Below are 27,760 nucleotides of genomic sequence, written 5' to 3'. Positions count from 1 at the left end.
TCACACTGTTCACTGGTTTATTGAGACTGGGGGAGATCCCTCCCCAAGAGACACCACGGCGTGAAGGGGATGCCTCCGTCTGTCTGTGCCAGTTGTCACAGGGCCTTCTTGTGGTTGGGATTCTCACCAACTGTCTACTGGAAGCAGCTCCCCAAGCCTGCCCCCATTTCTTCTCCCTTAACTCCCCCCAGAAAAACACAAAACCAAAGGGAGCGGTCCCGGGAAGGAGGACTAGGAGTGTGGACCTAGTGCAGTACATGAGCACAAAGGGGGGTTCAAGCAGAAAGCGCGTGAGGGTGGGAACTGGGGAAGGTGCATCATGATGTGTAGGGTGGGTGCCTCTGGCTCTGTTGGGAGAATACAATGATTTTAAGGTGCAAAGGTGAGGGTACCCAGGTCCCATGAGCGCACACAGGGAGAACGCACGGGTAAACACAGATGTGCGCCGGTGGGGAAGGCCTCCGCGCGGCAGACAAAGGGCGCAGTGGCCACGAGAGCGCCGGAGGGAGGCGAGGACAAGGCGCACACGGGAGCACAGGAGGGAGAAGAAAGCACGTGTGAGCACGCATGCACACGAGTACGTGTGTTGGGAAGCATGAGCACACACAGGGCAGAGGCAGGAAACTCCAGAGGGTCGAAGCTGGTGGAGGGGTGAGGCGTGGGCCAGTGGAAGGAGACCAGGTAGGGAGAGAGGGCGCTAGCAGGAGGGGAAGGGGCGCGGCGCACTGCCGAGGGGCCAGGGAAGCTGCAGCCAGGCACCAACTGGACCGCGCAGTGGCTATAAAACAGCAAGCACACGAGAGAAAACACACCGGTTCCACAGTCCTGGGGACCCAGACAACCCGGCTCACAGAGGAGGCCTTCCCCCAGCCCCTCCTTCTCCCCTCGGGCCCTCACTTGTACAGCAAATGAACCCGGCTCCCGTCACAGCTGAGCCGGTCAGGGGGCTCATGGGGGCCCCTGGGCAGGCCCCCCGAGGGGTCTGGGGGCGTAGGGGGGTGGCGCCGGGGGCGGAGCTGCTGCCGAGACCGAAGCTGATGGCGCAGCTCGGAGACACGCTCCTCTTTCTGCAGGAAGAGAGATTGGGAGAGGTTGGAAGCATGTGGGGAAGGTGGGGTGTGGGCCTGAGACGGGACGGAGGCCAGGGTGGGCAGCAGACGTGAAAATGAGGAGAGAGCGAGGAGAGCTAAAGAGCAGCGGGGGCAGCGGGCGGAAAAGAGGGGCCAGGGAAGTGAGGCGTGGGGGGCCGGGCGGGGGAGGGAGGTCCCTGCGCACGGATCTGCGCCAGTGCCCCCGCCGCCCTCACACCTCAGCGATGATCTTCTCCAGCTCCCGGTTCTCCTTCTCCAACAGCCGGGACTTCTCTTCCTCGTTGTTGTTGGTGGACGAGCCCGTCTTCATGGTGTCCTGCGCCTCCGACTGCCACTCCCCCCGGGTGATCAGCCTGCGCATCTGGGGGCGAAGGTTTGCGGCATGAGGTGGTGGAGCCCCAACTGTCGGCGACTAGCAGGTGGTGGGTTGGAGTCGAAAAGAATGAAAATAGAGGGACAAGCTGGGCCCCAACCAAGGGCAGGAGCGGGAGAGGGTCCCAGGAAGTAGGGGTGGACCGTGAGGGCAGAGAAGCGGGGAGCGCCTCACCTTCGGCACGAAGAGCACGACCAGAGTAATATAGGAGGAGAACACTATGGCAAGAGATGCGAAGGCGAAGGCTGCGTCCTGCTGGCTGGACAGGATCATGGTGACCGGGGCGGTGATGAGGCACAGGACCTGTGGGTGGACCCTGTTTGGGACCTCCAGGCTTTCCTCCCCCAGGAGAGAGCCCCCGAGGACAGGTCCTGGGGGAAATCCCCATCGGAAAAGGGTCCAGACTCCAGGCCACCCTCAGCTCCAGATTGTCCCACTCCAGGTCAACCCCTCCCTCAAGGCAGAGGTCCTAGGATCCGCACACACGCACATTCAGAGTCCCCAAGCATCAAGAGTCAGGGAAATCTGGCAGGAAGCTGACTCGGATTCCAGCCCGGGAACCACAGACAAGCCATCTAACCTCCCTGCTTCTGCTTCCTCACCTGTGTAGGGGGACACTAACGTCTGCTTCATGGGTGGTCAGGGGAAGATAGTGTGCTTTACCCACTGGAAAGTGTTTTACACACCGGAGGCACTAACTTCCGCCCACTGACCCAGCCCTGATTCCGCCCCGGCAGCCCTGGGGTCAGCGCCAGCTGTCCGGGGCTCACCGCCACATTGTAGATGGCCATGCCCACAGCCCGGTGGTCGTTGATCTTCTCCGTTGACACGCTCTTGGTCTCGTAAGCAAGAAAGATGCCCAGCAGCAGCAACAACCCCTTGTAACCATAGAAAATGCCTGGAACGGAGCAAATGGTCACCTGGGCAACAAGACCCCACGCACCCACTCCCTCCCCACGCCCTCCACATCCTTCACCTACTGCTGTTCTGCTCAGAGCTCCAGTCGGCCCCTCCGACCTAGCACACCCGTCTCTGTCCATCTCCCCAACGTGTCCAAACCTCACCACCTCCTTCTGGGACATGGGAAGAAGACTGCTGAGAGCCGGTGTCAGCCACACAATGTCTCACCTCCTCACCCTCCAGGCTGAGGGGAGGCTTTGCCTTCCCTTCTGGTCACAGACCAATGTTCAGGATGCCAAAAGGGGCCTAACCCAGGCCCTCACAGCCCTGGCCTCACCCTAGGAAGCTGACCAGACGGATGGTGTCAGGCTGTCCCCACGGGCCACTCTGCCACCAGCTCTGCCTCATCCCTGCTTTAGACCCCCCAGCTCCTCACGGAAAAAGACCAACTCCCCCATTCCCAGAAAGGACCAGTGCAGCGACACAGAGGAGGACATTTACACTGCCCCGTCGCCGAAGACCCTTCCGTCCCCCAGCCTGCTGTCCTCGCCCCACCGCTCCCCCACACCCCACGCACCAAGCCACGTATTCATCTTCTTGGAGCTGCAGTGCTCCAGCTGGGGCAGGATGGACACGTCAATATCTTCCTTCGGCTCCTCCTTGGCAAAAGTCTAAGGGAGATTTAAATAGGGCCCCAGGGAAGACGGCGGTCACCCTCCCTGCCCCACCTCTGCTCAGTCCCCGACCCCCAACTCTGCCCCCTCTTTCCCATGCCAGGCCCCACTCTAGGCTCAGGAGTGCTTTCATGAACACCACGGAAGTGCACGTCCCCCAGCTTTCCACGATGCCTGGGACGTCTACACGTCCTTCCTGGATCCCCACCACCTGGATCCCCACCTGCGCTGGGGCTCCTTACAGCTGCTGTTGTGCAGAAGGACGGAGAGCCCTCTCCACGAGTGGCTTTCCTCCTCAGACCCCAGGCAGCGCAGAGACCCTGACCTCCAGTGCCTCCCCTCAACGGGTACCTCAATGGTCCGGTGCAAAGGGTCCACGATCTGCCAGATGGCAAGAGTGAGGACATCCATGCCCACCAACAAGCCCACCGTGGCATACAGCTTCCAGGGCTCCAGAGTCTGGATGGACACAGAGCATAGGCAGGTCAGGGAACCCTCTAAACCCCAAGAGCCAAGGACCTAAGGGCTGAGGTTAAGCAGCAGCTCACCTTCCTCCACTCCTTCTTCTCCTCCTTCTTTGTGAAGACCGTGTGGACCCACCAGATCTTAGTGAACATGGAGCCGTAGCCCAGGCTAAAGCCCAGACCCAAGAGCCAGAGACGCGCCTAGGACAGGAGAGGGGGCAGGGCAGAACCGTGTGCAACAGAGGTGCAGCCAGGAGCGAAGGGGGTGTGCAGAGGGCCAGCAAGCTTCGTCCTACCCACCTTCTCCTCTGCCAGCAGGGCGACCTTGCTGTGTGATCTCCTGGGGCGAATCCCTTTGGACCCCCAGCGTGTGGTGCAGCACCAGACCCTTCACAACACGGCCCCAGCCATCGCCCCAGACTCCTCTGCCCTTTTCTTCCCCCAGGCTCCAGCCATACCGACAGGCTCACCTGATCTACTGGCATCTCCATCCCTGCAGGCCACATGAGTGACCACCCTAATTCCTCCAGCTGAGGAAAGCCCACGCATCTTTTGATATTCCAGTGCCGGTCCAGCTACCTCCTGAGCAGCTCCCTCTTTGCTCCCACAGCACTTTGTGCAGAGACCTCTCATGCTGCCCTGCAGCTTAGCGCCCACCCACCCCCCACTGCCCTCTGGTTTCACTGGGGACCTACAGCCTCTGGGGAAGTGTGCTTGTGTGTGCAAATGCCATGTGCAAGCTGCATGGTCAGGACAGGGCACAGGAAGGAGGAGTACGGACGGGCAGGGACAGGGGCCTGTTTCCTACCAGCAGAACAGAACTGCACAAATAAGACTACTGAAGCCTTTCCCACACCCCAAACACCAAGCACGCACCTCCTTCCTGCCCCCAGCCCCCTGCTGTCAGGTCAGGTCTCTACCTCGGTCCTTCCCCCCTCCCCCTGGGAGCGCAGTTCCTGGGCTCAGCCCCCACAGCACAGACAAGCTGCCAGGGTTGGAGGGTTCTTTGTGCAGACCCCTTCCTGTACCCTCAGAGCCTCCCCCTTCTCTGTGAGGCATGCCATGGCAACCTTGGAACTGGCTAGAGCCACACAGTGAAAAGGTCTGGAGGTCAGGAAGAAGGGATGCAGCCAGGCAGAGACCAGGGGGAGCAGGGACAGCGGAGGAAAGGCCAGGCACTGTGCCTCCAGGAGCAGCTGCAGGGCAGGGCGAGCCACGTTCCATGGGGAGTCTGCCCACCTCCTGCTCACCTGGCAGACGAAGGGGAACTGGCTTCTCCCGATGTGGTAACCATCCAGCCCGAGGGGGAAGACGGCAGCCAGCGCCAGGGAGCAGCCCACAGCCGTCAGATTGTTCAAGTTGGGCTGGGAGTTCTGGATATAACTAGGGCAGAGGCGGGAGAGGAGAAGAGTTAACCTCTTCTTCAGGGAGGCTCGGATCTTCAGAGCCACCAGGGCCTGGCCCAGCCTGCAGCCATGGGCCACGGCAGAGTGCCTGGTGCAGCCTGGGCCAGGGGCGGGCGGTGCGTGCAGAGGGCTCCCAGCACCCCCACTGCACACACGGCGTACAGTCCTCACTGCTACCCCAAGAACTTTTAGTTTTCGGTGAGCTGCTCTGGAGCTGGAATGGGACGTGGGTCTGGTTGCCCCTTTGGTCGTCACGGTCGCTGGGAAGGCATGGGTCAGAGTGGACACCTCGACCCCCCACGACCTCAGCAGTTACACAGGTCTCATCTCAGTCCCTGCCAGGGGCATGCTCACTGTCTTCAAGGGGCAGACAGAAGGAGGGCAGTGACAGAAAGGAAACTTACCGGACATGAGAGTTGTAGATATTAAACGACAGACAGACCACAGCCAGGACAATGCCCAGGCTGGAGAGCACAGAGACCGAGATGAAGAGTTTCTGGGACATGAAGCGGAATGTCTTGATGACCAGGGTCTGGTCAGCCGGGGGGGCCCCTCCTGCAGGGCATTAGGGGTAAGGGGAGTCCTGGTCAGCTGGAAGATCCTCCTGCAGGGCACTGGGGGCGGGGTCTGGTCAGCTGGGGGGCCCTCCTGCAGGGCACTGGGGGCGGGGTCTGGTCAGCTGGGGGGCCCTCCTGCAGGGCACTGTGGGGAGATGGTCTGGTCAGCCAGGGAGCTCCTCCTGCGTGGCACTGGGGGAGTCTGGTCAGCTGGGGGCCCCTCCTGCATGGCACTGGAGGGGGAGTCTGGTCAGCCAGGGGTTCCTCCTGCATGGCATTAGGGGTAAGGGGAGCTCTGGTCAGCTGGAAGATCCTCCTGCAGGGCACTGGGGGGGGTCTGGTCAGCTGGGGGGGCCCTCCTGCATGGCACTGGAGGGGGAGTCTGGTCAGCCGGGGGTTCCTCCTGCATGGCATTAGGGGTAAGGAGAGCTCTGGTCAGCTGGAAGATCCTCCTGCAGGGCACTGGGGGGGGGTCTGGTCAGCTGCGGGGCCCTCCTGCAGGGCACTTGGGGGAGATGGTCTGGTCAGCTGGGGAGCCCTCCTGCAGGGCACTGGGGGGGATCTGGTCAGCTGGGGAGCCCTCCTGCATGGCCCAGAGCGGGGCTCTGGCCAGCTGGAAGATCCTCCTGCAGGGCACTGGGGGGGGTCTGGTCAGCTGGGGGGCCCTTCTGTAGGGCACTGGGGGAGTCTGGTCAACTGGGGGGGCCCCTCCTACAGGGCATTAGGGGAGTTGGTCTGGTCAGCTGGGGGACCACTCCTGCAGGGCACTGAGGGATTTGGTCTGGTCAGCTGGGGGCCCCTCCTGCATGGCCCTGGGGCGGGGGTGGGTCTGGTCAGCTGGGGGGCCCCTCCTGCATGGCACTGGGGGGTGGGTCTGGTCAGCCAGAGGGTTCCTCCTGCATGGCACTGGGGGGGTGGGTCTGGTCAGCCAGGGAGCTCCCCCTACATGGCACTGGGGGGGTCTGGTCAACTGGGGGGCCCCTCCTACATGCACTGGAGGGGGATCTGGTCAGATGGGGGCTCCTCCTACATGGCACTGGAGGGGGAGTCTGGTCAGCCGGGGGTTCCTCCTGCATGGCACTGGGGGGGTTCTGGTCAGCTGGGGGCCCTTCTGGCATGGCACTGGGGAGTTGATCTGGTCAGCCAGGGGGTTCCTCCTGCATGGCACTGGGGGGGTGGGTCTGGTCAGCCAGGGAGCTCCCCCTACATGGCACTGGGGGGGGTCTGGTCAGCTGGGGGCCCCTCCTGCATTGGCCCTGGGGGGGTGGGTCTGGTCAGCCAGGGAGCTCCCCCTGCATGGCACTGGGGGGGTCTGGTCAACTGGGGGGCCCTTCCTGCATGGCACTGGGGGAGTTGGCCTGGTCAACTGGGGGGCCCCTCTTGCAAGGCCTTGGAGGGGGCATCTGGTCAGCTGGGGACCCCTCCTGCATGGCACTGGGGGGGTGGGTCTGGTCAGCCAGAGGGTTCCTCCTGCATGGCACTGGGGGAGTTGGTCTGGTCAGCCAGGGAGCTCCTCCTGCATGGCACTGGGGGGGGGGGTCTGGTCAACTGGGAGGGCCCCCCCTGCATGGCACTGGAGGGGGTTCTGGTCAGCTGGGGGTTCCTCCTGCATGGCACTGGGGGTCTGGTCAGCTGGGGGGGCCCTTCTGCAGAGCACTGGAAGGGGGTCTGGTCAGCCCAGGGGCCCCTCCTACAGGGCACTGGAGGGGGGGTCTGGTCAGCTGGGGGGCTCCTCCTGCATGGCACTGGGGGGCGGGTCTGGTCAGCCAGGGGGTTCCTCCTACATGGCACTGGGGGGGTGGGTCTGGTCAGCCCAGGGGCCCCTCCTACAGGGCACTGGAGGGGGGGGGTCTGGTCAGCTGGGGGGCCCCTTTTAAATGGCAGTGGGGGGGCGGGTCTGGTCAGCCACAGGGTTCCTCCTGCATGGCACTGGGGGGGTCGGGTCAGCTGGGGGCCTCTCTTGCATGGCACTGGGGGACGGGTCTGGTTCAGCCAGGGGGTTCCTCCTGCAGGGCACTGGAGGGGGGTCTGGTCAACTGGGGGCCCCTCCTGCAGGGCACTGGAGGGGGGGTCTAGTCAACTGGGGGCCCCTCCTGCAGAGCACTGGAGGGGAGGTCTGGTCAGCTGAGGGGCCCTCCTGCATGGCACTGGAGGAGGGGGTCTGGTCAGCTGGGGGGGGCTCCTCCTGCATGGCACTGGAGGGGGGGTCTGGTCAGCTGGGGGGCTCCTCCTGCATGGCACTGGAGGGGGGGTCTGGTCAGCTGGGGGGCTCCTCCTTCAGGGCACTGGGAGATGGGGGGGAAGGGACAAGGAAATGAAGATGAGGCAGAGAAAGGGGCTAGGGACAGCTGTCTCTAGCCCTGAGGAATGGGGCCCTCGCTGCCCTGAACCCTGAGTCGGGGTTGCTACAGTGGAGTGCTCCCTACGGCTCGGGGTCTCGGGAAGCGGTCAGAAGTGAGAGGAGGGAATGCAGCTAGAGGCTAAGATGTATCTCCAAAGCTGCAGTCTGTTCTGTTAATGTTTGTTCTGTGTTTTCTGTCTTTTTGGCAGCAAAGGAAATGGGAGGGAAAGAAGGGAAAGACTGAGAGGTAAAGTTCACGAGGTCTCTCAGAATTCAAATCAAAAGCTGCAAAAGGCAGTTGTAGAATCATAAAGCTAAAGAGTTCAAAGTATCCAGTCTGGTCTCCTAACCTCAGGAAAAACACCTGATCTGTGATTTTTAACCCCAGCAGGATGATATTCCCAGAGGTGTTTTCTAGTTATTATTAAGAGGAAGCTCAAATTTGTCAACGAGTTCACAGCGGGGGGAAAAAAAAACTAATTTCAATTTGCTTAGCTTTAAAAAGAAAAGTGTAATTTAGGCCAGGCAGCATTTATAGCAGTAGAGAATACTGTCCTAAATTCAAATTATAAAAAAAACATGTCAGAACTCCAGCAGTGCTGGGAGCTAGGAGCTTCCAGTTGGGTAGGGTAGCAGGCAGCTGCCTCCATCCCTAACATGCCAAGCCTTTATTTATCCGCAGGTCCTTCCTTTTGTCCACCTTGAGTATCTTTCCCATTTTCGGTTGTTTAGCCCACCAAGCGCACAAGGAATAATTGCTCACTTTGTCTCTTTAAAAAGCACGTTTGAGTGGAAGACAATCATATGAGGTTTTGCAACCTCTCCTATAATTTAAGCAACCAGTTTCCTGAGAGAGATGACGAGGCAACTCCATCTCAAAGTAGCTGGTTCAGATACATCAAGGTACCAGAACATCTGGGAAACCCAAACGGGGTTTCCATGGCTACCCCCTGTGCACCCACCCTTCTGATCCTATTACTTGAGCAATGCATTATTTTTGCTAGTGCACTGCTCCCTCTCCAAATACACAGCTCCCCTACCCACGTCTTAACCCGGACCCTGGCCCATCTCCCTGGCACACTTCAAGCTAATGGCACCTGCCGCCCCACCCTCATTCACATGCACAATGCTTCCCCTTGGTTGCTCAGAGGCACTGAAAGAAAACACAGACAGGACCTGCTTACCGATCCACTTGTCCGTCTTGGACCAGGAAAGATCATCCTTGGTGCTGTCATAGTAGCCGATCTTCTTGTAGCTGCCCCCTGGGCGGGAGACAAGAGGGGGGTGAAGAGCCCGGCCCAAGCACTAGCTTCCCACTCCCCTGAAGTCACTCTCCCTGCTTGTGCCTGAGCCCCTGCGGGGTCCCTGGGAGCACCTGACGGCTCTCTCGAGTCCGCAACCTGACTGTCTCCCTGCTTGTGCCTGAGCCCCTGCGGGGTCCCTGGGAGCACCTGACGGCTCTCTCAAGTCCGCAACCTGACTGTCTCCCTGCTTGTGCCTGAGCCCCTGCGGGGTCCCTGGGAGCACCTGACGGCTCTCTCGAGTCCGCAACCTGACTGAAAGGCAATGGACGGTGGATGCCAAGGCAGCGCGAAGACAAGTACGGGGAGCATCTTGTATGTTTGAGGCCTCCTTGGAGAGGGCTCCACAGACACATCCCTCAGCCTCACGCCTCTCCCGGCCGTCGTCTGGCACTTTGATTCTGGCTTCTAAAGCTTCAGCGTTTCTGCTGATTCTCCCTCTCATGACAGACAGAATCACAGGATCTAGTTTCCCAGTGGCTTTCATTTTAATTTTAGAAATTTCTCCTCTGTTGGCTTGGGTTCTAATTCCTTGGAAAGTTGCATCTGCCTCTTAGAGCCATGAGGGGGGAATTCAGCCATTCCTAAGAATTCCTGCTCCAGAACTTTTCCCTCAGAAGCCAACCCACAGCCCTCTGCTCTGGGCTACAAGGAAGATCTGCGGACGGGGTGGGGCGGGGGCGGGCAGAAGGAGCCTTTGCACGTTCAAGGAGGCTGAGAGCGGCGTGTGGACAGTCCAACTCACAGAAGCTCGGCAAGTACGTGTGTGTGCTGACGTATAAGGAAATACAATCTAGAAAAGCCAGACTACATGTGAGACACGAAAATCGGGAATGCTAGCTTATATAGCAAGGAAATGCAACAGGTTCCTCGAAAAATAGCAGGTTTGCTAGGTTCGGCTTGCCCGGAGTCCACAGGGGTGCACCCGACAAGGCGTTAGCCCCTCAAAGCCAGGCCACCAAAAGCAAATTTCTGAAATCACAAGGGAAGCCACTGGAGAAAGACTGTGTCTGCCCCTTCCCAGCTCCGGGCATCCCACCCCTCTGAGCTTTTTACTCTTCTTACTATGTAAACACACGTGATGAACCAGTTCAGAGAAGGGCAGGAGGCAGGTAGGCACCTTCCCCAAGTCCCTCCCCGGGCGGTGACCCAGCCCAGTCCCCACCTGGCTGCCCGGCCCCGCGCCCGCGCTCACCCTGCAGCTGCTCGATGAGCGTCCAGGCCATCCGGGCGCCACTGGCATCAAACACCACGTGACCCTGAGTGCGGGAACAGGCGGGGGCCGGACAAGGTGATAAAAGCAGGAGCCAGAAGAGAGCATCAGGCACTCTCTGGATCCTTATGTGTTTGATGTAATTGAGCCTCTGAATGAATTCTATTTATGGCATTTGCCTGCATATAGGACATACCCCAGATGCCCATACCCTAGATTTTAGAAAAATTCTTCTTTGGAAAAGAAGCTTCACCCATGGGGGATTTGAATGGGAAACATCCCCAGCTAGAGCCCCAGGAGACCTGGCCCCTGGCTGTGACCTGGGCACATCACCAAATCCCTCTGGACTCTAATTTCCCCACTTTGAGAGCAATAGGAGATGATCTTTCAGACTACCTCCTCTTTTAAAATCCTATGATTCGCATCTGACTCATCAATATCTGGAGATACACGAGGGAGAGGTTGAAAGGAAAGGAATACAGCATTTTCCCTTCTGGTCTCTTACGGGTTTTCTGGTTTGGGGGTCTGAGACCGATTACTGCAGGAAGGAGGGCGCGCTCTCTCTCAGGGGAGGACAGGGGAGCGTGAGGGGGTGCTGTCACTCACAGAGACACCCTCGAAGGACGAGGAGTTCATTGCCCGGTAGATTTGGTCAGTGATGGTCTGGTTGTTATAGTTGAAGTCTTCCAGGCGCACCCCCGAACGGCCACCCCCTCCGGACGTCTTGTTCAGGGCCAGCGCCAAGGCCCAGATGGCATCGTAGGCCAGCGGTGCCTCCTGGAAACCACCTGTCTCCTCGGGGTGTCTCTTGAGTCTCTTGGTCAGTTTCTCCACAAACTCCTGGGATGTCTGTGGAGGGAAGGATGGGAAAAGGGCTGGCGTGGGTGGGTGTGTGGGGCACGGCTTCTGATTCCAGCTGCAACACTTGTAATCAAACGATGGTTTGTGTTCCTGTTGTCAGAGGGAGCAGACAGACATGCGGAATCTGGAACAACACCCGTGTGCCTGTCTTGGAAGCTGCCGGACTGGAGCTGGGGTGAGCGGGGTCCAGTGGCCTCGGGTGCACAGATACTAGCTCAGAACTGGAGCCAAAGATCTAAGGGAATGGACACTCTGCATGATGAATGGCCGAAGAGAGTAGACATGGAGCTGCAAGGCGATGTTCTCCCAGGCTCAGACTCTCTCAGGGGGCTGGACCCGGGACCTCACAGCTCCTCCGATTCTCAAACAGCCTAGAGGGGCCCCCGCGGAGCCTTCCTCACTGGGCTCCTCAACCAGTGTGCTACCTCCCTGAGCATCCTCATGTGCTTTCAGCTACAGCCCCCCAGACGGTTTTCGGGAGACTGAGGCCCCAGAGACACCCTCCCTGTGTTTGAAAGCCAGTATTCAGTCCCTACCCATACCTCTCCCCACCCTCAATCTTTGTCCTCCAACATATATAAAATGCTGGGTATAAAGTTAGTTTCTCTTTGTAAATTTCCCTGTCTCTCAACCTCATCTTTGTCACTGATACTCAGATCTACAGTCCAGCTCAGCATTTCATGTCCTGTATCTCCAACTGCTCTGAGGCATTTGCAGCTATATGATCGATAATCCAAAATTAAAAATATCTAAGATGAAGCTCCACTTTTCCTCACTCCCTGGCACTTCCCAGTACGTGAGACTGAAGCCTTGGAATCACCACGTCCTCTTAATTGTCTGTTGAAATGTTTCATTAAGACCATCAGTGCCTATACAGAACAGTGTTAATAACAATAGCTAACATTTATATTTCCTGACAATGTTCCAGGCATTTTTCCATTTTTCTGAGGTATGTGTATGTGTACATATGTTATATATATATATATATATGTATATGTATGTATGTATATAGAAAGAGGCACAGAAAAGTTTAACTTGCCGGAAGTGATACTGCATGGCAGGGCTGGGATTCAAGCCCAGGCAGCCTGGCATCAAAGCCCATACTCTTCCTAACCACCTCGCATTGCTTCTGCACGCTGACATGCCTCTCTCCAAGAGCACCTGCTCAGCAGCCAGCCGCGAGGCTGAGACTTCCTGAGTAATCCTTCACAAGTCTATCCAATCTTCAGTTCACAGTACACACTAGATCAGAAAAACATCCAGATGGAAAGGGATTCATCTGCCCTGCATGGTGCTCTCCCCACCCAGATCTTCAACTCTCCGTGGGCTCCAGGTCACTCGACCAACATGCTTACCCAAAAAATCATTCCGCCTTGGGCCAACAAAGATACCTTTGCAAATTTTCAGGTGGAAACATTACTAAGCAGCTCAAGGAAAACTGAACAACAGCAAAAATTCCACAACCCATAGAAATTAGTAAAGCAATCAAGGGCAACTTTATGACCCTAATTTTCTATCAGCCCTGCTGGCTGTCTCTATGTGAGGGACATGACACCGATGCCCGACTGTGACCTAAACCATGTATCCTGAGGCAGCTTCCGATTTTGTATTGTATTGAGATCTGATGGGACCTCTATCCCAATTTGTGAGAACTGGAATAGAATCTTACCCCCAGGTAAGGCCACCTCCCAGCTGCCCCTCTAGCCCAGAGCTGTCAAGTGTCCCCAAAACCACTCCAACCCACTGGCCCATTGCTGGCTCCTTTCTAAACCAGGGTTTCTCGATCTCTGCTCTACTGACATTTGGATCAGGAGAATGCTTTGCTGTGGGGGACTGACCTGTGCATTACAGGATGTTTAGAAGCATGCCTGGCTTACCCCATAGATGAGAGCTGTGACAACCAAAATTGTCTCCAGATATTGCTCCAGCCAATAGTCCTCAAAACCAGTAGCATCAACATCCCTAGGGAAACTCATTGGAAAGGCCCACCCCAGACCTACCAAATCAGGACTTCCGAGGGAAGAGCCCCGTAATCTGTGTCCTAACTAACCCTCCAGGATGGTGTAGACAGCTCTGCTTCTCTTCTAGATCTCCATGGCTCTGGGTCCCCAGGTCCAACCCTTGCTTCTGATCTACCTCTCCTGGTCTTGCTTGATTCATCTACGATCCATTCCCTGGTCAGCTGTTAAGGCTGCTTCTACCCTCTGGAATATCCTGGCTTTTCCACCTGGCAATTTCAGCTACCAAGCAGGCCTGCAGTCTCTAGAAGCCCTACGGCCTCAAAGGCAGGCACCACCTTTCTCTAGAGACCAAGAGCCAGAAAGACGACCCTCCAGCGCATTCTGCTCCAAAGCCCAGATGTCACTTCATACCCCTAACCAAGCCCCTGCTCCCCACCAGGGGCTCCTCTAGTCCCCTGCTATGGGGTAGAAGCCATGATGGGCAGGTCCCAGGCTCAGGGTGCCAATAAACCTCTTGGCTTTGGGTCCAGCTCCTCTACTTCCCCAGGTCTAAGGATGACTCACTTCTCAGGTGCTCTACAGGGAAGTGATCCTCCAGAATCTTCCCACTGTATGTTTCAACCAAGATATCTTAAACATGAAGTTTAAGGAATTTCCTAGGACAGTGTCCAGAGTCCGTGTGACACAATCCACGGCTAGGACAGACTGCCTGAATTTTCTTCCTCTCTTGCTTAAAAACTGCCATCAGCAAGACAGTATCAGCCAATAAAGGCACAGACCCTTTAGTCAGATTTCATGGTTTTCCACGCAGGGTGACAGGGCAGAGTGGTTTGGAGTTAGACTCAAACAAGGGTCAATTCTGGCTTCACCACTCAGCAGTTACCGGGCCTGGGCCAAGTCCCTCAACCTCTCTGAGTCAGTCTCCTGGTCTGTAGAATGGAAATGAAAAACCTTCATCAGAGCTTGGCTGGGAGGATCACAGAAACCACGTCCCTAAATTCCTGGTTTACTGCACAAAAGCAATGATGACTACACTTTTGTTTTAATGAGATATTTGGGGTTTTACAACCATTAACTTGCCCCTAGCATGCTTCCCAAAACAGGTCTTCCAGACCTGGGGCTACCCCTGGTGATCATAAGCAGACATGGAGGTTGCCTCATAAGCTCGCTCAAGATTCCTGTATTCCTCCAGATAGAGCCCTGAGCAAGACAGAGTCTCAGCCTCACACCCCACTTCCTCATGCCCCTCGCCTGCAGGGCTGCCCCAGCCTTCCCAGATCAGAGGACATGTCTTCCAGCCCCAGGCCTGTCACCAATCAGCTCTCTGGAACGGACGGATTTCAAAAGTCCCTTTTACATCTAAAATTCTGAAAGAGGATCATTAAAAAAACATCAGGAGCCAAGCTAATGGAGTGAATATTAAGCAACTCCGAAGGGCTCTGAAGTCACTGAGAAAACAGAGCGTAGTTCTGCTCAGTAACAGTGCTGGTGTCAAGGTGTGCTTCCGTATACACAGCATCTATATTATCATTAACGCCTCTCCCTCATTTGACTTCTGGCCAACCAGCCCTCGTTGCCATGGTAACAGCCCTCCGTCTCGTCAGGGGCCTCGTGAACATACCACTCCCATCTCTCTCTCTGGTTCCTGCTCAAAGAAGTCAGCGCAGAGATGGATGCCACAGGAAACACGGTGCAAACAAGCCCTGCGTGCCCTCCTGTGCCTGCAGATGCCACTCCTGTTCCCCTCCCCCGCAAGGCACCCTCAGCTCTCTCCACCTGCCCAGGGGCTGGCTTCTCGGTCCCCACGCTCACCATGTTGGAGATGCTGCGGGTGTTGGCAGGGTTCAGCATGACAATCTCGGTGGTGATGTGGCCTTCCACGGCCTCGGTCATCTCATCCACTGTGCAGTTGATGGATGGGTCATAGGTCTTGAACCAGTTGTCAGCGTACCACCCAATGAGGAACCAGACATACTTCTTCCCGAAGAGCCGCTCCTTGTACACCTGAAGGCAGAGAAGGAGCAGGGCGGGGGCTTTGTTTCTTTTTCTGTCTCATTTCCCTTGACACTATCCAGCCTCTTGGGAATCAGAGAAGAGCAGAAAATTGAAAAGAGGAATCTACAAGTCTTGGAGGGAGTAGGAGAGACTCAACTCCTCCTCCTCCTCCTAAGTTCCTCCCCAGCAAGTCAGGAAAGATGGGGTTCAAGGGTTCCTGTACATACACACGGGGGTAGGAAATGAGACCTGGAGAGAGAGCTGAGTGCGAGAAGCCAAGAGATGGAGTCAGAGCCAAGAGACAGGGACGTCCTACTAATCATCGCCTCAGATCATCTGCTATCAACCTGAGCAGACGTGCAGAGAGACCCCATCAGACACCCAAGGTACAGAGCCCACCCAGGCCCCTCCCGCTTTGGATTCCAACTCTACCTCACAAAACACTTTCCGGGCTTCAGTCTCATAGAAAAGTCCCACGATGATTCGGGCATCCTGGCGCTACAGACGGAGAGAAACAGAGCTCCTGAGGGAGGCCTGGAAACACCCAAGCACTTCCACACCTTGGATTCCCTGCCCTGGAGAGCTCAGTGTAGGTTTTGCTCACAGGGTGGTGGATAAATGCCAACTGGACGATGAGAATAAACGTCCCCAGGAGATGCTACTCTCTCCCAGCATCAAATTCTGTGATGTAATAGAGCTGTTAGCGAATGTTAATCACATTGCAGTGTATCAATGTATCAAATCAACACTAAGCTTACACAATATCATTCATCAATTGTATGCAATATATAACTACATATAATATATAAGATGTATGATACATTATATAAAATTACATATTGTAGATATGTATATATAAAAATTTATCAAATCAACTCTTTGCACACCTTAAGCTTATACAATGTTATATGCTAATTATATCTGGATACAAAAAAACAAGACAAAAAAACAAAAGAAAACAAACAAACCAAAAAAAACCCCACCTGCCCCTGCCTGGTTCTCCTCTCCAACCTCCCACTTTGTTCCCCCAACCTGGTCCCTCCGCAGGCTGAGTCCCCCACTCCCGAGCAGCACACCTTAAGGTTTTTGACTGGCACGGCTGGATCTGAGAAGAAACTCTGGCGGAAAGTAATCTCAATTCCAGCCTCCTTCACTCGCTCCTCGAGGTCGTCCAGAGTCTTGGGTGGGCATGAGAAACAAATGGAGAAAACTTGGGGTGTACAATGGGGTCAAAACCAGAGATGTTACCTGGGGACTGCACACTCAGAGCAGGAGGAACAGCAGTTCTGAACCCTCCTTCAACCAAGTCTGTGCCCGGGGTGGGGAGAGCTCGAAGGAAAGCATCTGCCGTCTCAGAATGTAGACTCTACATACGAAGGTGCTCGAGAGCCCCTCCTGAGGATCTGTGTCCCGGGAAGCCACCCCACTCACCCCACTGCCACCAGACAGCAAGAGTGGGGGAAAGGAGCGCAGAGGACGTGGGGAAAATGAGTCAGGGTCTGGTGTGCACAGGGTGGTCTCAAGCTCAAGAGGCAAGTGCAGACAGACAGAGGGATCAGAGAAGAGTGCCCTGAACCCCTGAGAGAGTGGGGGAGGGTTAAAGGGCCACAGAACCTAAGGGTGGGGTGGTCCAAAGACTAGAATAGAAGAGAGGGGGCTGACTATCTTTTCCAGGTCGGAGCCCTGCCCTTCCTCTTCCCACTTCACCTGTCCCGTCTCTCTCTCCCTCTCATTCCCTCCTTCTCTGCTCCTTCTCCGTTCCCCCTGTTCCTACTCACACACACACACCACCCCTGCGTGTCTCCAGAACTTGCTGCCTTTCTGCGTTCCTATCTCATATTCCCTCTCTTATCTCAACTTTGGAGTGAACCTACTTTAATAGAAGTGGGTCATTTGGGGTCTGTCTGGGAAAGAGAGCATCAAAGGGAAAAACTGTCCTAAAACCAAAACCCAACTCTGTTTATTCCTCTGGCTACAGAAAGAACATGCACTTAACCCACTCAGAACATATTTGCTTTTGATAAAGAAACAGGCTCTTTGGGGCGCCTGGGTGGCTCAGTCACTAAGCGTCTGCCTTTGGCTCAGGTCATGATCCCAGGGTCCTGGGATCGAGCCCCGCGTCAGGCTCCCTGCTCGGCTGGGAGCCTGCCTCTCCCTCTCCCTCTCCCTCTGCCACTCCTCCTGGTTGTGTGCTCTCTCTCTCTTTCTCTCTCTGTCAAATAAATAAATAAAAATCTTAAAAAAGAGAAAAGAAACAGGCCCTTCTCCCCAAAAGGAATCCCGGCCACATCTCTCCGCACTGAAGTTCGAGTGCATGCACGCTCACCGAGGTGAAGACCTCAGTGGTCTGCTGGATGGTGGCGATCTTCCTCCAGCCCCACTTTTCAAAGAGCTTCACACGGGTAGGATTGTGGAGCGTGGCCGACGGATGAGTTCGAAAGAATGTGGGAAAGCGCTGCCTGTTGGACAGGGCCGGTGAGCTGGAGCCGTAGGAGAGCTAAGGGACAGAGACACAGAGCAGGACATGCTCGCCCGGAGCTCCGCTGCAGCCCTCCTCGCTGCCCCCAAGCCTCCTGCCCAGCTCTGCCCCGCGTGCACCGGTTCTCAAAGGCCCACAGCCCCTGGCACAGGCGCTCACTTCCTGCTGAGGAGGAGCAGCAGCTGGGCTCTCAGGCCACTGCTGGAGGGCCGTAAAGGACCGTGAGTCCTGAAAACGGGTCCCCTCCGCAGTCCCCTTAAATACAGAGCTGCAGGACTCCCCTGCTCAGCCCCACGGCCCGGCTTACCACGATGAGGTTCCACATCCTGGCAGCCTCAGCCACAAGCGTGGAGACGGAACTGCAACCAGGCATGAGGATGATCTTGATGGGGTCGTTGTAGAGCAGCTCATACAGGTACTTGGTGGCTTGGCCTGGGTCACACTGAATGGGGACGGGGTAAGTGTCGGTCACCCGTGCTCCTCCTCATTGCATCTCCAGCAACCTAGTTACTTCCCAAGTACCCATCCCTCCGCTGGATCCCTTCTGTCATGAGCACCATTTTCTCCTCCTTCCTGACATCTCTTCCCGTCCAGTCTCTCGGTTCCCCTCATGCATCAAACACCGTCCCCCGTGCTCCCCCTGCCTCCTTACCCACGTCCTCTCCTGCACGCACCTCCATCAGAATTACTGCACAGACCACCTTTCCTCCCTCAGCCCCTCCTCAGACCTCCCCCAGCCGACCTTCCTCTATCACCCCGTCCCCTTCCCCATGTTTCTAAGCTCCAAACATCGGTGAGTCTGCAGGAATGTGAATGAGTCCCCAGATAGCCTCCTCAGAACCATGCTATGAAACTTCCTCCTTCATCTCTGCAAACTCCCGCTCCCCACCTTCCACTTGCCCCTGGCTCCTCTCTCTTCAGGGCTAGCGATAAATAAACACAAGGAGAACAGGGAACAAGACCACTAGGGAGTCCTGCTGGGCCCTGACATTTGACGGGTCCATTAGAAAAAGAGGCACTTGGGGAGGGCTGGAAGTGGGGGTGGAATAGGTGAGGAAGAACTGGGGAGAGTAAATAGGGCGAGACTCTCAACAAACCAGAGGGTTTAGGGGTGCCTGAAGGAGGGGCAGGGAGATGGGGAAAGTAAACAATGCAGAGCTGGGGAGGGGAGGGACGGTGGGAGGAAGAGCCGCATGGTGAGCCCCTGCCTGTTCCCCTCCTGCTGAAGTATGACATTTCAGAAGCTGCTGGAACCCCAAAGGAAGTCGAGAAGAAATGGACGGCAGTGGGCAGCCAGGGTAGAGAAGGAGGAAGAGACAGGAGGCACAGGGGCTGGGGAGGGTGACAGGGGGCAGGCAGAGAGGGAATGAGGAAGGCCCCCTAGAGCCTGCTCACTTCCCACTGGGGCCTGACATTTGAGACGCCGTGGGAAGTTGGAGAAGGGGAGCCAGAACCCTCTGCTGCCCCCCCCCCCCCCCCCCCTGCTAAGAGGTGTTTTTGAAGGCTCCTCACCCTGGCAGCTCTGCCATTCTCAGGCCCCACCTTCCTGCACTCTCCTAGCAGGTTACCCCAGATGCGGCTCCAGCTCCCCCTTGCAGCCTGGGGAAGGTTGGCAGGAACAAGGAGGGGCACCGACAACACACACACAGGCTGACCCAGGGCTCTTCTCTGGCTTGCTCATCCCTCCCCTACCTTCTCTCCTTCCACACTTAGTTCCTCCCGGCAAATTCGCTGCTTCTCACCCCCTCCCCAGCAGACTTCCTCTCAGCCTCTCTTCCGCTCTCTCTTCTGCATAGGATCTGGGCTTGCCCGCAGGAAAAACACACATTCCAGTTTGCGGCTTTCCACCCCCCACCCCCTTCGCTGCCTCTTCTGGTTTCTCTTCCGTCTCCCTTCTCTCAGGCCCCCCATCTGCTGCCCAGCACCCCTAGGGAGTCACCTGTCATGGTGGATGAGTCTGGGCTAAGACACGGGGCTACGGGGCTCCCTGGCTCCCTGTGACCCCCTCTCCTGACCCCTGCACCCATCCCTCCCAGTCTCTGGCCCCAAACTCCCACCTCCAGCAGACCTGACCCTCTGCTCCTCCCCCTGCCTCTCCTCTAACACCTAGTTTTTTTCGTGTGCGTGGCTGGTCTTCCATGGGGATCCTGAGGGTGGCTACTGAGACATCCACCAGGGCAGAACGTGTAATGGCAAAAATGCAGATGCCTGGGACTCGTTCCTGACCAGGAAGTTAGAATCCGTTTTAAACCCACTCCTCTGGTGATTCTCATGTACCCCGAAGTTTGGGAATCCCCGCCAAAGTGTCAGGAAGGGTTTGAATCCTCTCTCCAAGCCCCTTACCATCCTTGCTCTCTTCTCTCCAAGCACCCCTTCAGCCCCACTCTGCCCACTCCTCCCTCACAAACCTGCTTCTCAGAATGACTACATCCGGGGTCCACCCAGGTGAAGACGACCAAGTCCTCACCTCCGTACTCCACTCTACTCTCTCCCAGTCCCTTACGATGCTGGGGCCACATGTCAGAGAAGATAAATTTGAGGTCCCAAGTCTCTTTCCTTCCCTGTGGCACATACTTCCCCATACTCCCAATTACTCATAGGGAATAGGGTGGGAAAGGAATCTTACGGAGCCACCCTCTACACCCGACCCAAATGTTCTTTCCTTCCCCCTTTCTCTGTTCCGCGCCTCCCTCACCCTACATCCTATTTCCCTTCTCACATCTCAGAGGCCACACGCTGTAAGGAAGATAAACTCAAGACCCAAGTTCCACAGGATGCCCAAGAATTGATCTCTAACCCACTCCTCCTCATCGCCCCCCTCCCCTACCACCATTCTTTCCTGCTCTCTCTCCTGCCTATACCCAGACTCCCCTCTATCGCCATGCAATTGTAAGGGCTCCTGTGTGGACCTCAAATCCAATTCATTTTCCCAGGGCCTCTGCCCATCTCCTGACCATTAGCTTTCCCAAACTATAATATGCCACATACCCCACAGTCCAGGAATCTTCAACAGAATAGGGCTCACAGCTACCCTGCTGTTTCTTGTGATAAATAAACCAGAGCCCTCAAGTCCCTCATATTTTTCCTTATTCAGAGTTCCAACCTGCTGCCAAGATTTACCTTGTTACCATGGTAAATCTAAAGCCCTGCTCCAGCTCCTCACCTCTGACACCTCCTCCATCCCCTGAACCCATCCCAGGGTGAGTTTACTCCCAGAGGACCAGGATCAGCTTGTACCCTAAATCCACCACCAGTTTCCCCAACCCTCCCCCCCCCACTTCCACGCATCCTGGGGAGCAGAAAGGTCTGCCTCACGGCCTGATTAACCCTCTTAAACCCCCAGACCCTCATCGTGAACCTCCAGCCCCTGTGACTCTCCCCAAGCTCCTGCACCCCCAGCCCATCTCCCCCGCTCGTCACACGTGGGAGGGGTCTGCTTCGCAGTACCAGAAGTCACTCAGACGGAGGCCCGTGCAGCTGGCCCCCTGCCCCCCCAAGCCCCCACCGCCCGCCCACTCCCAGGTCGGGGGCTACCTTGCTGTCGTGGTGGATGAGCTTGAGCTCATAGTCCGGCAGGATGTCCCTGCGGCTATTCACGTCCTCCAGCGCCATCTCCACCGCGGGCTGGCAGGCCTGGCCCCCGGGCCAGCCCCCGCTCATGGGAAACAGCGCCCCGATGTACACTGCGCGCCGCTCTGAGGAGGGGTGCGGGGGGACCCGCGGGTGAGGCCGCGGGAGATGAGGGGAGTGGGAGGCCCACAGCGGAGCCACCCCCGCCGCCATCACCACTAGGAGCGGCAGCGGCCACCCCGCCCGGGGAGCCGGGGCCCCCGGACCCATGACCGGGAGGAGAGGGGCTGTTTGGGGAGGGGGAGGAGCTCAGGGGGGACACTTTTCCCGGGGAGGGCTGCTGAGGGGGTGTCGAGGAGGCGCCTCCATCCTGGCCTGTGTAGGGAGGAGAGGGCGAGGGCCCCAGGGGAGCGGGGAAGGTTGGCTTCCTAGGGCCCCCACGGCTCCAGCTCCCGCCCCTGCCACCGCCACCTCCACCGCGGACTCTCCTCGCGGACTGACTGACCGACCGAGGGGAGGAGGAGGAGGAGGAGATGTCAGGCTGGGAGGGGGCCCTGACGTCACGGGCGGCGCGCGGCAGCTGCGGGGGGAGGGGCGGGGAGGGAGGCGCGCGCGGCCGTGGGAACGACAGGCCGAGGGGAGGGGCGGGGAGGGGCGGGGCGGAGGACGCGACCCCCCCACCCCCCCGCGGGAAAGGCCTGGACCGGGAAGCAGGGGGAGGTCCCAGCTAGGGGGCGGTCAGGGAGGAGCCGAGAGGGGAAGGGGCGTGCCGGGAGGGCGGGGGGAGCCGCAGCTCGGGGGAGCCGGGGGTGGAGACGCGAAGGACGGCGGTGGGACGCGCGTGTCTGAATCGGGGGTGTGGATGGATGGGGCGAAGGGCTGAGGGTGTGGGGGACAGGGCGATGGCCGCGGCTTAGGAGAGAGGTGGTTGGGTGGGAAGGGGGTGGCGTGAAGGGGAGTGATGGGGCGGAGGCTGGCTCCCCGGGGCTGGGGGGACACAGCTCGGGAAGGACTGGGAGCTGCGAGAAGGCAAAGGGTGGAGGTGGAGGGACCGCGGTGCGGAGGGGCCGAAGGGGGGAGAGCCAGGCCCGGCCAGGGGGAGACGGCTGCGCGGGGCTGCCGGGGTGGTCCCGCGGAACCCCCGGGGAGCCGGCGGCGGGCGCGCGGGGTCTGCCCGCGCCCCCCGCCCCCGGCCGGGCTCTGCCCTTTGGCAGGAGCGGAGCCCAGGGCAGGGCAGCCAAGCGGGGAGTTGGGAGGGACCGCGGCCTCGCAGGAAACCGGGACTGGAGGCAGAAAACAGGTAGGGAAAGAAGGGGCCGGCCGCGAACTGGGAGGGGGTGGTTGGGGGAAGATGGACAAGACCCCACAGCCTGCGGGCAGAACCCCTGGGGGTGGAGGGTGAAGAGTGAGGGGTAAGGGGATTGCAGTGCGCGAGATGAGGGTTTCTGATCTCACCTGAGTGCGGCGCTCGATTCACTGGCAGCAGGAAAGACGGGGATCAGAGAAGAGTTACCACTGGCGCCCAGCTTCCCCGGCCTGATCCCCAGCCCCCTCCCACACCTGTCCAGGCCGGAGAGGACCGGGTAGAGCAGAAGCCTGCGTTTCTGAGGGGAGGGTGCCTGGGGATAAGAGCAAGGTGGGGCTGTGGGTCAGGACCTGTCGGTTTTCTTCTTTTATTTTTCATAGGACAACAGAATTTGAGACAAGAGTGCCAACAGCTAAGACATGGGCAGATCCTGGTTTTGTGGAGCCTAAATATTATAAAATGCAGGGGGTCTCTCTTTAAGAGAAAAAAAATACAAATTACAAATACAATTGATTTTAAACTATTGCTTTTAAAATCTTACTTTGGCATTTTTTACAAAAAGCTATGACCATGTGAACACATTATTAGAGCACAAGAAGAGACCTGGGTGAATGAGGAGCCCTGACGCTTAAATTGCATTAGCTTCATGGTAAATCCACCCCCGGATGGCACTCTCAATTTCCACAATGGGATGGTAAACTACAAGCAGAATAATTACGTTGAGGGAGGAAAGCCAGGTCCAGGACCTTGAAAGATTCTCCAGGAATAGGGGAAGCATGGGGTATGCCTGCATCTCGCAGAGAAGACCGCAAAGGGGGAATCTGGGTGCCCAGGAAAGGGGGAATTCGCAGACCTGACTGACAGAAAAGGTGCTGCACACAAGACTGAGTCCCTTGGGAAGGACGGAGCTTGTCTGAGAGTTCCGGAAAAGGACTGTCCCCTTTCCCTCCCCAGCCCTGGGTGGTCCTTAGCACCCTGAGAGTTCTGCCCCCAATTTTAAGTCTTTTAAATTTTTACCCTGATAATTTTCCACCCCAGATATTCTTTCCAATCTTAACATTTTTTTTCTAAGTATGACATATGATTTATTTCTGAGTCTTTACAATAATTCAGTTATATAACAAATGGAGAGGAACCAGTTGTAGAAGAGGGTTATGCATAGAAAGTTCTAAGTTTAGAGAAAGGGACTGAAGCTATGGGAAACTGGGGTATTTAAACCTTAAGAAAGGTGATGGAGGGCGAGACTCATAGAGGAAGAGAGAACATGTGGAGAATTGGGAGCGGGGAGGAGATATAAAAAGAGGGAGGGAGAGGAAGGAAGCCCCCAGTGGTAAAAGGCGCACTGGGGCCAGCAGGAGGGGGCTGGAGACAGGTGGGAGAGGGGAAAGAGTTGGGTTTTCACCTTCACTCCCCCAAAGCCCCCCATGTTGCACAGCACCCCGTCTTTCCCGCCAGCCCTTCCCACCCCACTCCCATCCTCTGCAAGCGCCCTCAGCTGCAAGCACGCAGCCATTCCCCTCACCCTGGCAGTGGGGCTTGGGGGTGCTCCACTGGCCCTGACTACAGATGCTCCGGGAGCTGCCCACAAGATGGAAGTCAGGGTCACATCGGAAATCCACCCGGGCTCCGTCCAGAGTGGGGAGGTCCCCACCCGTCAGGAAAACCTTCCCATTTTCCAGGGCCAAATAGGACTTGGAGCAGATGCGGACTGTGGAGAGAGATGAAAAATGAGAAAGAGAGGCACGTTGGGAAAGGCTCCTTCCCCTTAAAGAGCAGGGGTCTCAGATTGGGGTTTGGGGCCTCAAGCATCCTACTCTGCAGGAAATCAGGGGTGCAAAGGATTTGCGTTTCTAGTTTCCATTCCTCCCTTAACCCTATAAGCATCCACACATTACCAACAGAAAAAAGGAAAAAGCGTTTCCATGGTAGGAACCCGAGATGGAGCTAGAAGCACACAGAAATGGATCTTTTCAAAGTCAGTGGCAGTGGGCTGTTCCCTGGCTTTGAGACATAGAGATGGATGTAACTTTAGATGCCCAATCAGATTTACCTTTCTTATTATAGTTGACTTACACTAATGTTAAACTGGGTTTTGCTTTGTGGGTATATGATCTCTGCGTTGGAGACAGGTATTCAAAAATGCCATGAAATCATTTTGAGTGTTTTTGCACAATCTGTCACTAATAATCCTCAAAGAGAAGAACTCACAAGATGAATAATCAAGTTATTTTATCAGTCAGTGGCCTAATGCAGGGAGGATGAAATGAAATGAAAGGTGTGGTCGGCTAGCTTGACTGCCTCCAAGTGCACATAGTAAAATCCTTCTTACATAGTGTTCGCTCAATAAACGTATTTGTGAATTTTGTTACAGTGGATTTAAAGTGCTGACTTGTAAGCAATGATGGTAGGTTTGAGGCAGGAAGAGGAATGGTCTTGAAGAGAAGAGGGGCTTTGCAAGGCTACTCACCGCATCGGCTGGGTGTGTCCATATCTGTCCAGGAGCCGTTGGCCAGGCACTTTCGGACCTTGGGCCCCACCACCTCGCGCTCTCCCCGGCACACATACTCAATCTCATAGTCCACCGGCAGGAAGTTGATAGCCTTCACCTGGTCGCGAGTCAGGCCCCTGTACCTGATGCCCCCTTCCCAAGGCGGGTGTATGATCTGGCAACCTGAGGGGTGAGTCCCAGGAGTCAGAGAGGGAAGGGGGGGGCGGGCAGAGTCAGCTGCGGGAGGCGCAGGAGCATAGGGCGTGGTCAGTGGGCAGGTGGCGACCAGGGGCCCAGATGGGATGTTAGGGGGTGCGAGTAGGAATGGGTACAGAACCCTGGGCTAAAGGACAGAGAGCCCTGAGCCAGGTTTAAGGCCAATGAGAGAGCTCACAAGTGAGGAGGGAAGCGTGCTGGTTGGGGGTAATAGGGAAAATTAAGAATTCATGAAAGGGTAAATATGCCAGTGAGCTTGGTAAAACAAGCTAAAGGAGGATTTTTGAGTAAATTAGGGTGAGAGTACAGGGGAGGCTTCTTAGGCTACCCAGGCAGCAGTGTGGGCAGGAAGGAGGGGTGCGGTCGAGAAAACAATGCAGGGTCACCGAAAGGTGGCCGATGCAGTGACGTGAGGCAGAGAAGAAGGGGTGCTGGGTCATAAGTGGCGTGAGGGAAAGGAGGTCAGGGGTGTTAACGTGGGGCCAGGCAGACAGGGTCGCCAGGCCGGGGTGCTAGCTATGTAGGGCTGACGGGATAGTAATGAGGACCAGAAAAGGGGGGTGCAAGGAGGGGCAGAGTGGGTGGGGTGCCCGAGGTGGCCGGTGAAGGTGCACCTTCTGAGGTGGCGTTGGGGGTCTGCGCCCCGCCCGCGCCCGGGGGGCGGAGGAAGAGCGGCGCCAGCGGCAGCAGCAGCGGCAGCAGCATCTGAGGGACAGGCGGCCGTGAGGACTGGACCGAGCCCCGCCGGCGCGGCCCAACCGGGGTGGGGGGGCAGCCTCGCTCGCCGGGCCCCGCAGGCTCCGACCCGGCTCCGACCGGGCTCCGCCTGCGGACGAGACGCGCGCCCCGCGGAGGAGGCGGGGGCGGAGCCCAGCGCGGGGGCGGGGGGGGGGGGGGAGGAGAGAGCGCCTGTCCCCACCCTCCTCCTGCCTCCCTCGGCCCCCCACCCTCCCGGGACTCCACCTCTAACCACCTCCTCTCCCCCGGCCCCCGCGCTCCCGGCCGCGGCCCCGCGCGCCCCGGCGCGGCCCTCCCCCGCGCGCCCCTCTCGGAGCCCGGCTCCCGGCCCGGCTCTTACCTCGGCGCGCCGGCCCAGCTTCCCGGCTCTCCCGGCCTCAAGGCCCCAGGCCCGGCCGCTCCTCCCGCTCCCCCTCCTTTCTCCTCAGCCTTCCCCTCCTCCCAGCCCTCCTCCCCGCGAATCCGGGCTCCTGCCCGGCCAGGGTCGCGCTCCCCCAAGCCCCACCCGGTCTCTCCTTCCCGGGGCGGCGGCGGCCGCGGGAGCGGGAGCGGGAGCCGGGAGCGAAGGAGGCGGCGCCGGGGACCGGGGGAGGCTCCGGGCGGAGGGAAGAAGGAGGTGCGGAGAAGACGGGCGGGGGGAGGGAGGGGGAGACCGAGCCGAGGGCGCCTCCCACAAGCCGAGCCCCGGGAGCCGCCCCGGATCCCGGCCCCGCCCTGGACCGCCCACGGCGCCGGGGGGCGGGCGGCGGCGCGTGGGAGGCTGCGGCGCGCCCCGCAGCCGGGTGGGGGCGACGGCGGAGGAGCGGGCGCCGAGGCTGGGAATCTGGGATGCAGGTGGAGCGGCTCGGGGTCGGGGTGAGAGAGAGAGAGAGAGAGGCGGGGGCCGGAGCCACGAGGGGAGCGAGGCAGGTGGGGGGGAAAGGGGAAGCCTAGGTCAGGCCGGGAAGGGCGGAGGAGGGGGGCGAAGGCCGGGCGCCCCGAGCGGCTCCCGCCGCCCAGCCGCTTCGCCTCGCTGCCCCGGGCAGGCAACTCGGGGGAGGGGCAGCAGGCGAAAGCCGGGGAGGGGAGCCTCACAGGAGAGAAATGGAAGTAGGAGAAGGGAAGATAAAGGGGACGAAGGGGCCTCCAACGGGCTGGAGCCAACCTTATCTTTCTTCAGTCCAGCTGGGCCTGTCAGCATTTCTGGGTAATGGGGAGCTGGGAGCCTGGAGACTGCGGGAAAGTGCAGGCCTCTGGACAGTTCCCTTGGCTCCTCGCCTTTGTGCGGTGATGAGGGTGTGTGTGAGTGTGTGTGTGTTCGTGGGAGTGAAGGGCGTGAGTGTGTGTTCGTGGGAGTGAAGGGCATATGTGTGTGTGTGTTCATAGGAGTGAAGGGCATATGTATGTGTGTTCATGGGAGTGAAGGGCGTGTGTGTGTGTTCATAGGAGTGAAGGGCATATGTGTGTGTTCATGGGGGTGATGGGTGTGTGTGTGTTCATGGGAGTGAAGGGCGTGTGTGTGTGTTCATAGGAGTGAAGGGTGTGAATGTGTGTTCATGGGAGTGAAGGGCGTGTGTGTGTGTTCATAGGAGTGAAGGGCATATGTGTGTGTTCATGGGGGTGATGGGTGTTGTGTGTGTGTTCATAGGAGTGAAGGGCATATGTGTGTGTTCATGGGAGTGAAGGGCGTGTGTGTGTGTTCATAGGAGTGAAGGGTGTGAATGTGTGTTCATGGGAGTGAAGGGCGTGTGTGTGTTCATAGGAGTGAAGGGCATATGTGTGTGTGTTGATGGGAGTGAAGGGCGTGTGTGTGTGTTCATAGGAGTGAAGGGCATGTGTGTGTGTTC

The 27,760-nt window shown here is 57.7% G+C and overlaps 1 protein-coding gene across 2 annotated transcripts; it reads right to left on the bottom strand.

The window, feature by feature from the left end:
- On the bottom strand, window positions 1–26,550 carry GABBR1 (gamma-aminobutyric acid type B receptor subunit 1). 2 transcript variants are annotated; one of them, XM_027603334.2, is made up of 23 exons: window positions 26,275–26,550; window positions 25,811–25,901; window positions 24,960–25,163; window positions 24,015–24,200; window positions 22,642–22,662; window positions 21,151–21,311; window positions 17,924–18,058; window positions 17,464–17,634; window positions 16,214–16,315; window positions 15,570–15,635; window positions 14,955–15,146; window positions 10,927–11,169; window positions 10,303–10,366; window positions 8,991–9,068; window positions 5,313–5,463; window positions 4,753–4,885; window positions 3,587–3,703; window positions 3,390–3,497; window positions 2,942–3,035; window positions 2,235–2,362; window positions 1,639–1,767; window positions 1,309–1,503; window positions 1–1,067 (listed from the first exon to the last, which is right to left on the bottom strand). In XM_027603334.2, exons 2-23 carry the CDS (start codon window positions 25,899–25,901, stop codon window positions 894–896), a joined length of 2,943 nt encoding a protein of 980 aa, XP_027459135.1. In that variant the 5' UTR covers window positions 26,275–26,550; the 3' UTR covers window positions 1–893. The 2 variants fall into 2 exon arrangements, with proteins under 2 accessions (XP_027459135.1, XP_027459137.1); XM_027603336.2 differs by having other exon boundaries at window positions 1,309–1,452; window positions 26,275–26,547.
- Window positions 26,551–27,760: the final 1,210 nt, after the last annotated feature.

This window comes from Zalophus californianus, chromosome 7 (assembly GCF_009762305.2).
Source record: "Zalophus californianus isolate mZalCal1 chromosome 7, mZalCal1.pri.v2, whole genome shotgun sequence".
In the NCBI taxonomy this organism is placed as follows: Eukaryota; Metazoa; Chordata; class Mammalia; order Carnivora; family Otariidae; genus Zalophus; species Zalophus californianus.
The sequence above is the reverse complement of the archived record's forward strand: the minus strand, read 5'-3'. Positions and strand labels throughout refer to the sequence as shown.

What these genes read in the sequence shown, in the direction of transcription:
- GABBR1 (XM_027603334.2), bottom strand. Translation starts at nt 25,901, where the DNA reads ATGCTGCTGCCGCTGCTGCTGCCGCTGGCGCCGCTCTTCCTCCGCCCC. An exon ending in CCACTGAGGTCTTCACCTCG is followed by an intron (nt 16,316 to 17,463) that starts GTGAGCGTGCAT and finishes TGCCCACCCAAG; the next exon opens with ACTCTGGACGACCTCGAGGA. An exon ending in TGGAGAAGATCATCGCTGAG is followed by an intron (nt 1,068 to 1,308) that starts GTGTGAGGGCGG and finishes CTCTTCCTGCAG; the next exon opens with AAAGAGGAGCGTGTCTCCGA.